Raw genomic sequence first — 11,085 nt, forward strand, 5'->3', positions numbered from 1 at the left:
ATTGCATATGATAGTTCACGCTTTTGAAGAAGGGAAGGAAATTCCAGAAATTGCATATAATAGTCCACGTTTTTGGAGAAAAAAAAGAAATTTCATAAATTGCATATGATAGTCCACGTTTTTGGAGAAGGAAATAAATTCTATAAATTTCATATGGTTGTCCACGTTTTTGGAGAAGAGAAAGAAATTCCAAAAAATAAATGTTATTCCACGATTATGGAGAAGAGAAAGAAATTTCAGAAATAGTATATGATAGTCCACGTTTTTGGAAAAGTAAAAGAATTTCCAGAAATTGCATATGATTGTCCACGTTGTTGGAGAAGGAAAAGAAATTCCAAAAATTGGATTTGATAGTCCATGTTTTGGGAAAAGAGAAAGAAATTTTGAAATTGCATATGATAGTCCACGTTTTTGGATAAGAGAAAGAAATTTCAGAAATTGTATATGACAGTCCACGTTTTTGAAGAAGAGAAAGAAATTTCATAAATTGCATATGATAGTCCACTTTTTTGGAGAAGGAAAGAAATTCTATAAATTGCATATTGTAGTACACGTTTTTGGAGAAGAGAAAGAAATTTCAAAAATTACATATGATATACCACGTTTATCGAGAAGATAAAGTAATTTCTGAAATTGCATATGATAATCCACATTTTTTGGAGTAGGAAAGAAATTCTATAAATTGCATATGATAGTTCACATTTTCGGAGATGTGAAAGAAATTCCTTAAATTGCATATGATAGTCCATGTTTTTGGAGATGAGATTTATACCCCAGAAATTGCATATAATAGTCCACGTTTTTTGGAGAAGAGAAAAAAATTTCAGAAATTGCTTATGATAGTACACGTTTTTGGAGAAGGAAAGAAATTCAATAAATTGTATATGGTAGTCCACGTTTTTAGAGAAGAGAAAGAAATTTCAAAAATTACATATGATATACCACGTTTATGGAGAAGAGAAAGAAATTTCGGAAATTGCATATGATAGTCCACATTTTTGGAGAAGGAAAAGAAATTTCAGAAACTGCATATGATTATCCACGTTTTTGGAGAAGAGAATGAAATTTAAAAAATTGCATATGATAGTCCACGTTTTTGTATAAGAGAAAGATATTTCAGAAATTGCATATGATAGTCAACGATTTTTGAAGAAGGGAAAGAAATTCCATAAATTGCATATGATAGTCCACATTTTTGAAGAAGAGAAAGAAATTTCAGAAATTGCTTATGATAGTCCATGTTTTGGAGAAGGAAAGAAATTCTATAAATTGCATATGGTAGTCCTCGTTTTTGGAGAAGAGAAAGAAATTTCAAAAATTACATATTATATACCACAATTTTGTATAAGAGAAAGAAATTCCATAAGTTGTATATGATTGTCCCCGTTTTTGAAGAAGAGAAAGAAATATCAAAAATTGCATATGATAGTCCAGGTTTTTGGAGAAGGAAAGAAATTCTATATATTGCATATGATAGTCCACGTTTTTTGGAGAAGAGAAAGAAATTTCAAAAATTACATATGATATACCTCGTTTATGGAGAAGAATTTTTTTTCAGAAATTGCATATGATAGTCCACTTTTTTGGAGAAGGAAAAGAAATTCCATAAATTGCATATGATAGTCCACGTTTTTGGAGAGGAGAAAGAAATTTTAGAAATTGCATATGATAGTCCACATTTTTGGAGAAGAGGAAGAAATTTCTGAAATTACATATGATAGTCCACGTTTTTTAAGTAGGGAAAGATATTCCAGAAATTGCATATGATATTCCATGTTTTTAGAGAAGAGATAGAAATTTCAGAAATTGCATTTGATAGTCCACGTTTTCCGAGAAGGAAATAAATTCTATAAATTTCATATGGTAGTCCACGTTTTTGGAGAAGAGAAAGAAATTCCAAAAATATATATGATATACCACAATTAGCGAGAAGAGAAAGAAACTCCATAAAATGTATATGATAGTCCACGTTTTTGGAGAAGTAAAAGAAATTCCATAAATTACATATGATTGTCCATGTTTTTTGGAGAAGGAAAAGAAATTCCAGAAATTGCATAGGATAGTCCACGTTTTGGGAAAAGAGAAAGAAATTTCAGAAATTGCGTATGATAGTCCACGTTTTTGGATAAGAGAAAAAATTTCAGAAAATGTATATGATAGTCCACGTTTTTTGGAGAAGAGAAAAAAAGTTCAGAAATTGCTTATGATAGTACACGTTTTTGGAGAAGGAAAGAAATTCAATAAATTGCATATGGTAGTACACATTTTTGGAGCAGAGAAAGAAATTTCAAATATTACATATGATATACCACGTTTATGGAGAAGAGAAAGAGATTTAAAAAATTGCATATGATAGTCCACGTTTTTGGAGAAGGAAAAGAAATTCCAGAAATTGCATATGATAGTCCACGTTTTTGGAGAAGAGAATGAAATATTTTTGGATAAGAGAAAGAAATTTCAGAAATTGTATATGATGGTCCACGTTTTTGAAGAAGAGAACGAAGTTTTAGAAATTGCATATGATAGTCAAAGTTTTTGAAAAAGGGAAAGAAAAATCAGAAACTGCATATGATAGTCCACGTTTTTGGAGTAGGAATGAAATTCCAAAAAATGCATATGATAGTCCCCGTTTTTGGAGAAGGGAAAGAAATTCCCTGAAATTGCATATGTTAGTCCACGTTTTTGTAGAAAAGGAAGAAGTTTCAGAAATTATATATGATAGTCCATGTTTTTTAAGAAGGGAAAGAAATTCCGGAAGTTGCATATGATATTTCATGTTATTAGATAAGAGAAAGAAATTTCAGAAATTGCATTTGATAGTCCATAATTTTGGAGAAGGAAATAAATTTTATAAACTGCATATGATAGTCCACATTTTTGGAGAAGAGAAAGAAATTTCAAAAATTGCATATGATATACCACGTTTATGGAGAAGAGAATGAATTTTCAGAAATTGTATATGATAGTCCACGTTTTTGAAGAAGGGAAAGAAAGTCCAAAAATTACATATGATAGTCCATGTTTTTGAAGAAGAGAAAGAAATTTCAGAAATTGCATATGATAGTCTACGTTTTTGGAGAAGGAAAGAAATTCTATAAATTGCATATGGTAGTCCACGTTTTTGGAGAAGACAAAGAAATTTCAAAAATTACATATGATAGTCCACGTTTATGGAGAAGAGAAAGAAATTTCTGAAATTGCATATGATAGTTCACTTTTTGAAGAAGGGAAAGAAATTCCAGAAATTGCATATGATAGTCCATGTTTTTGGAGAAGAGAACGAAATTTCAGAAATTGCATATGATAGTCCACGTTTTCTGATAAGGGAAAGAAATTACAGAAATTGCATATGATAGTCCAAGTTTTCGGAGAAGAGAAAGAAATTTCATAAATTGCATATGGTAGTCCATGTTTTTGGAAAAGAGAAATAAGTTCCAGAAATTGCATATGATAGTCAACGTTTTTGGAGAAGAGAAAGAAATTTCAGAAATTGCGTATGACGATAGTACACGTTTTTGGAGAAGGGATAGAAATTCCTAAAATTGAATATGATAGTGCAGGTTATTATTGAAGAGAAAGAAATTTCATAAATTGCATATGATAGTCCCCGTTTTTGGAGAAGATAAAGAAATATCTGAAATTGCAAATGGTAGTCCTCGTTTTTTAGAAAGGAAAGAAATTTCATAAATTACATATGGTAGTCAACATTTTCAGAGAAGAAAAAGAAATTCCATAAAGTGCATATGTTAGTCCATGTTTTTGGAGATGAGAAATAAATTTCATAAATTGCATATGATAGTACACGTTTTTGGAGAAGGGAAAGAGATTCCAGAAAAATTGCATATGATAGTGCACTTTAATAAAGACAGGAAAGAAATTCCAAAAATTGCATATGGTAGTCCACGTTTTTTTAGAAGAGAAAGAAATTTCAAAAATTGCATATGATATACCACGTTTACGGATAAGAGAAAGAAATTTTAGAAATTGCATATGTAGTCCATGTTTTTTGAGAAGGAAAAGAAATTCCAGAAAATCCATATGATAGTCCACGTTTTTGGAGAAGAGATAGAAATTTTAGAAATTGAATATTATAGTCCATGTTTTTGAAGAAGGGAATTAAATTTTAAAAATTGCATATGATTGTCCATGTTTATGGAGAAGAGAATGAAATTTCAGAAATTGCATATGATAGTCCACGTTTTTGGAGAAGGAAAGAAATTCAATAAATTACATATGGTAGTCCACGTTTTTGGAGAAGAGATAGAAATTTCAGAAATTGCATATGATATTCCACGTTTATGGAGAAGAGAAAAAAAAAATTCATAAATTACATATGATAGTCCACGTTTTTTGAGCAGGTAAAGAAGTTCCAGAAAATGCATATGATAGTCCACGTTTTTGGAGAAGAGAAAGAAATTTCAGAAATTGCATATGATAGTCCACATTTTTTTAGAAGAAAAGAAATTCTATAAATTGCATATGATATTCCACATTTTCAGAGAAGTGAAACAAATTCCATAAATTGCTTATGGTAGTCCATGTTTTTGAAGAAGAGAATTAAACCCCAAAAATTGCATATGATAGTACACGTTTATTGAAAAGAGAAAGAAATTTTAGAAATTGCAAATGATAGTGCATGTTTTTGGAGAAGAGAATGAAATTTCAGAAATTGCATAGGACAGTCCACATTTTTGGAGAAGAGAAAGAAATTTTAGAAATTGCATATGATAGTCCACATTTTTGAAGAAGAGAAAAAAATTCCAAAAATTGCATATAATAGTCCACGTTTTTGGAGAAGATAATTAAACCCCAGATATTGCATATCATAGTCCACGTTTTTGGAGAAGAGAAAGAAATTTCTGAAATTCCATATGATAGTAAACGTTATTGGAGAAGGGAAAGAAATTCCAAAACTTTCATATGATAATCCACATTTTTGGAGAAGGGAAGGAAATTCTAAAAATTGCATATGATAGTCCACATTTTCAGAGAAGAGAACGAAATTTCAGAAATAGCATATGATATACCAAGATTTTTTTAGAAGAGAAAGAAATTTTAGAAATTGCATATGATAGTCCACGTTTTTAGAGAAGGAAAAGATATTCCCGAAATTGCATATGATAGTCCACGTTTTTGGAGAATGGAAAGAGATTCCAGAAATTGCATATGATAGTGCACGTTAATAGAGACGAGAAAAAAATTCCAAAAATTGCATATGGTAGTCCATGTTTTTTGAGAAGTGAAAGAAATTTCAAAAATTGCATATGATATACCACGTTTATGGAGAAGAGAAAGAAATTTTAGAAATTGCATATGTAGTCAATGTTTTTGGAGAAAGGAAAACAAGTTCCAAAAATTGCATATGATAGTCCACGTTTTTGGGGAAGAGAAAGAAATTTCAGAAGTTGAATATTATAGTCCACGTTTTTAAAGAAAGGAAAGAAATTCTAAAAATTGCATATGATAGTCCACTTTTTGGAGAAGAGAAAGAAATTTCAGAAATTGCATATGATAGTCCACATTTTTTTAGAAGAAAAGAAATTCTATAAATTGCATATGATAGTCCACATTTTTGGAGAAGAGAAAAAATTTCATATATTGCATATGATATACCACGTTTATGGAGAAGAGAAAAAAATTCAGAAATTGCATATGATAGTCCACGTTTTTTGAGAAGGTAAAGAAGTTTCATAAATTGCATATGATAGTCCACGTTTTTGGAAAAGAGAAAGAAATTTCAGAAAATTGCATATGATAGTCCACATTTTTTAAGAAGAAAAGAAATTCTATAAATTGCATATGATAGTCCACATTTTCGGAGAAGTTAAAGATATTCCATAAATTGCATATGGTAGTCCATGTTTTTGGAAAAGAGATTTAAACCCCAGAAATTGCATATGATAGTCCACATTTTTAGATAAGGAAAAGAAATTCCCGAAATTGTATACGATAGTCCACGTTTTTGGAGAAGAGAAAGAAATTTCAGAAATTGCATATGATGATAGTACACGTTTTTGGAGAAGGGATAGAAATTCCTAAAATTGCATATGATAGTGCAAGTTATTAGAGAAGAGAAAGAAATTTCAAAAATTGCATATGATAGTCCCCGTTTTTGGAGAAGATAAAGAAATATCAGAAATTGCATATGGTAGTCCACGTTTTTGAGAAATGAAAGAAATTATATAATATACATATGATAGTCCCAGTTTTCAGAGAAGAAAAAGAAATTCCATAAATGCATATGGTAGTCCATGTTTTTGGAGATGAGAAATAAATTTCAGAAATTGCATATGATCGTCCACGTTTCTGGAGAAGAAAAGAAATTACATAAATTGCATATGATGATAGTACACGTTTTTGGAGAAGAGATAGAAATTCCTAAAATTGCATATGATAGTGCAGGTTATTAAAGAAGAAAAACAAATTTTATAAATTACATATGATAGTCCACGTTATTGGAGGAGATAAAGCAATATCAGAATTTGCATATGATAGTCCACGTTTTTTGGAAAGGAAATAAATTCCGTAAATGATATATGATAGTCCACGTCAGAGAAGAAAAAGAAATTCCATAAATTGCATATGGTAGTCCATGTTTTTGGAGATGAGAAATAAATTCCAGAAATTGCATATGATAGTCCTCGTTTTTGGAAAAGAAAAGAAATTTCATAAATTGCATATGATAATACACGTTTTTGGAAAAGGGAAAGAGATCCTAGAAATTGCATATGATAGTGCACGTTAATAGAGACGGGAAAGAATTTCCAAAAATTGCATATGGTAGTCCACGTTTTTTGAGAAGAGAAAGAAATTTCAAAAATTGCATATGATGTACCACGTTTATGGAGAAGAGAAAGAAATTTTAGAAATTGCATATGTAGTCCACGTTTTTGGAGAAAGGAAAAGAAATTCCAGAAATTGCATATAATAGTCCACGTTTTTGGAAAAGAGAAAGAAATTTCAGAAGTTGAATATTATAGTCCATGTTTTTGAAGAAGAGAAAGAAATTCTAAAAATTGCAAATGATAGTCCACATTTTTGGAGAAGAGAATGAAATTTCAAAAATTGCATATGATAGTCCACATTTTTGGAGAAGGAAAGAAATTCTATAAATTACATATGGTAGTCCACGTTTTTGGAGAAGAGAAAAAAATTTCATATATTGCATATGATATACCATGTTTATGGAGAAGAGAAAAAAATTTCAGAAATTGCATATGATAGTCCACGTTTTTGAGAAGGTAAAGAAGTTCCAGAAATTGCATATGATAGTCCACGTTTTTGGAGAAGAGAAAGAAATTTTATTAATAGCATATGATAGTCCACATTTTTAAGAAGAAAAGAAATTCTATAAATTGCATATGATAGTCCACATTTTCGGAGAAGTGAAAGAAATTCCATATTGCATTTGTTAGTCCATGTTTTTGGAGAAGAGAATTAAACCCCAGAAATTATATATGATAGTCCACGTTTTTTGAGAAAGGAATAATTTTATATGATAGTTCACGTTTTTGGAGAAGGAAAGAAATTCTATAAATTGCATATAGTAGTCCACGTTTTTGGAGAAGAGAAAGAAATTTCAGAATTTGTATATGATATATCATGTTTATGGAGAAGAGAAAAAAATTTCAGAAATTGCATATGATAGTACACGTTTTTTGAGAAGGTAAAAAAATTCCAGAACTTGCATATGATAGTCCACATTTTTTTAGAAGAGAAATAAATTTCAGAAATTGCACATCAAATGTAGAACTCTAAGCAAGTACCAGAGACATTGTTTAGTCATAGTTAGATCCTTCTAATGTTTGTTAGTTTTTCCAGTTAGCTTAGTGGTCACCATACACGTGGCATTATCCTATTGGTGAATAATGATAAGGTTAGCACACAAAACTCTTCATTCTTGTGTGGTTAATATGGCTGCAAACTTTATCATTTCAAAATCCAACAAATTAGGACTAGGCAGCAACTACTTACCACAATTTTAAGAGAATAGTATAGGAAATAGAATAATCAAAACATTATATATAGCTATAGTTTCAGTAGAAGCTTAGCAATTCAATCAGAAGTGAGAAAAATGGCCTCTATGATTTCCTCTTCAGCTGTAACAACAGTTAACCGTGCCACTAAGGTGCAATCCGCCGCAGTGGCTCCGTTCGTCGGCCTCAAATCCATGGCTGGATTCCCAGTTAAGAAGGTCAACACTGACATTACTTCCATTGCAAGCAATGGTGGAAGAGTACACTGCATGCAGGTCAGGAAAACATGTGCCTACTTACTAATATACTGATGTTTTTGCATTGTTTTGTTAACACTTTTGTTGAATATTCAGGTGTGGCCTCCAATTGGAAAAAAGAAGTTTGAGACACTTTCATATTTGCCACCATTGACCAGAGAACAATTGTTGAAAGAAGTTGAATACCTTCTAAGGAAGGGATGGGTTCCTTGCTTGGAATTTGAGTTGGAGGTTTGATATTCATTTACTTTTTCAATCATTATATATACATAGTTTTGTTTAAAACCCTAATGAGTTGAATTTGACAACTTGGTTGCAGAAAGGATTTGTGTACCGTGAGCACAACAACTCGCCAGGATACTATGATGGAAGATACTGGACAATGTGGAAGCTTCCTATGTTTGGTACCACTGATGCTGCTCAAGTCTTGAAGGAGCTTGATGAAGTTATTGCCGCTTACCCCGAAGCTTTCGTCCGTATCATCGGTTTCGACAATGTTCGTCAAGTGCAGTGCATCAGTTTCATTGCACACACACCAAAAACCTACTAAGTTTGAGTGTTATGGCATTGGAAAAGCTGTTTTTCTTCTACCATTTGTTCTGCTTGTAATTTACTGTGTTTTTTCGGTTTTTGCTTTCGGACTGTAAAAATGCGAATGGATGGATAAGAGTTAATCAATGATATGGTCCTTTTGTTCATTCTCAAACTATTGTTATCTGTTTTTCTTCTTTGTTATGAGTCAAATACATCTTGAAATTGTAACGTGTCAGTCAAGATGAACTCTCCGCTAACTTTCTACTTCGAGAGGCTATGTCGTGGCACGTTATTTGAACTTCTCAGTCAAAACGTGACACATCGTAGCCTCTAATGACAAAAGGCAATCGAGAGAATATTGACTCATTTGTTAAAATTTCAAGAATGTATTTGGAAATTCGTAAAATCAAAGACTATTTTGATCGATGTTTACACTTTTTGAAGACCTTATGCTTATTCACTAGACAACAAGTATATTTGTGGACCTAGCAATGCTGCAAATGTTACTGAACACAAGTTACAGTCTTGTATAGCCTTTTGTGTTTTCGACATTTATGTATTTTTCTAATCATATTTGTAAATTCTACGTAAAGCCGAGTTAGATTGGACTTGATGAAACTCTGCTGCCACAAAAAATATACAATTTTTCATGAAATACCAGAATCCTTGTTGGATTCTATTCACTGGCTGATATTTATAGTCATACTCATGGATTACTGTTTGGTTTATCATTTTAGCAGTTGAGTTTGTAAAATTATAGACGATCAAAACACATCGAAAAGATTCTCTCGTAAAGGTTAAGCGCACAAATAGATTAAATTGTCTTTTACATAAAAAGTTATATGTTCATTTAACGTGCCAGATCATAGTCTCTAAAGGTATAAGTTACCTAAAACAAACATTAGGTTACAATTTAAGAGATCAATTTGTCAACAACATAATTTAAGATATAAATTTCCAAAGAGAGTGTTTATATCTCTTGCACTACACGTTACGTTGAGAGGAACACAGCCTCAGAAACCAAGCCTTCACCACTAGGCCAAACCCTGTAGTTTTGTTAGTTCCTTTGTTCAAATTCAACACATAAAAAAGAGAGAAAGATAATACTAATTTGAAAATGAATAAAAGGACCATATCATTGATTAACTCTTATACATCCATTTGCATTTTACAGTCCGAAAGCAAAAACCGAAAAAACACAGTAAATTACAAGCAGAAGAAATGGTAGAAGAAAAACAGCTTTTCCAACACCATAATACTCAAACTTAGTAGGAATTTGGTGTGTGTGCAATGAAACTGATGCACTGAACTTGACGAACGTTGTCGAAACCGATGATACGGACGAAAGCTTCAGGGTAAGCCGCAATAACTTCATCAAGCTCCTTCAAGACTTGAGAAGCATCAGTGGTACCAAACATAGGAAGCTTCCACATTGTCCAGTATCTTCCATCATAGTATCCTGGTGACTTGTTGTGCTCACGGTACACGAAACCTTTCTGCAACCAAGTAATCAAAATCAACTCATTAGGGTTTCAATCAAAACTATGTATATGTAATGATTGAAAAACTAAACAAATATCAAACCTCCAACTCAAATTCCAAACAAGGAACCCATCCCTTCCTGAGAAGGTATTCAACTTCTTTCAACAATTGCTCTCTGGTCAATGGTGGCAAATATGAAAGTGTCTCAAACTTCTTCTTTCCAATTGGAGGCCACACCTAAATATTTAACAAAAGTGTTAACTAAAGATTGCAAAAACATCGGTATATAGAAAGTAGATAATATGTTTTCCTGACCTGCATGCAGTGTACTCTTCCACCATTGCTTGCAATGGAAGTAATGTCAGTGTTGACCTTCTTAACTGGAAATCCAGCCATGGATTTGAGGCCGACGAATGGAGCCACTGCGGCGGATTGAACCTTAGAGGCGCGGTTAACTGTTGTCACAGCTGAAGAGGAAATCATTGAAGCCATTTTTTCTCACTTTCTTAGTTCTTCTGATTGAATTGCAAAGCTTGTACTAAAACTTGCTTTATATAATGTTTTGATTCTTCTATTTCCAATATTATGGTCTTAAAATTGTGGTAATTGGCCACTGCCTAGAACCAATTTGTTGGATTGTGAAAATGATAAGCTTATCAGCCATAGTAACCACACAAGATTGGAAGTTTTTGTGTGTTAGCCTTATCATGAACCACCAATAGGATAATGCCATGTGGATGATGTTCTACTAGTCATGGATATAGTAACTTTTTTCAAGCATTGGCCACTTCTCATTCATATATGTTGAAAATGTGAATGGCAACAAATGGTTGATT

The 11,085-nt window shown here is 31.8% G+C and overlaps 2 protein-coding genes across 2 annotated transcripts; one reads left to right on the forward strand and one right to left on the reverse strand.

Moving 5' to 3' along the window:
- Positions 1 to 8,036: 8,036 nt before the first annotated feature.
- Positions 8,037 to 8,939, forward strand: LOC131608736 (ribulose bisphosphate carboxylase small subunit, chloroplastic 3-like). The gene is made up of 3 exons (XM_058880264.1): positions 8,037 to 8,251; positions 8,330 to 8,464; positions 8,553 to 8,939. Exons 1-3 carry the CDS (start codon positions 8,075 to 8,077, stop codon positions 8,781 to 8,783), a joined length of 543 nt encoding a protein of 180 aa, XP_058736247.1. The 5' UTR covers positions 8,037 to 8,074; the 3' UTR covers positions 8,784 to 8,939.
- Positions 8,940 to 9,877: 938 nt separating this feature from the next.
- On the reverse strand, positions 9,878 to 10,806 carry LOC131608737 (ribulose bisphosphate carboxylase small subunit, chloroplastic 3-like). Its single transcript, XM_058880265.1, has 3 exons — positions 10,565 to 10,806; positions 10,352 to 10,486; positions 9,878 to 10,263 (listed from the first exon to the last, which is right to left on the reverse strand). The coding sequence occupies exons 1-3, from the start codon at positions 10,739 to 10,741 to the stop codon at positions 10,033 to 10,035; spliced, it is 543 nt and encodes a 180-aa protein (XP_058736248.1). The 5' UTR covers positions 10,742 to 10,806; the 3' UTR covers positions 9,878 to 10,032.
- Positions 10,807 to 11,085: the final 279 nt, after the last annotated feature.

The sequence above is a fragment of the Vicia villosa genome, linkage group LG6, assembly GCF_029867415.1.
Source record: "Vicia villosa cultivar HV-30 ecotype Madison, WI linkage group LG6, Vvil1.0, whole genome shotgun sequence".
NCBI lineage: Eukaryota > Viridiplantae > Streptophyta > Magnoliopsida > Fabales > Fabaceae > Vicia > Vicia villosa.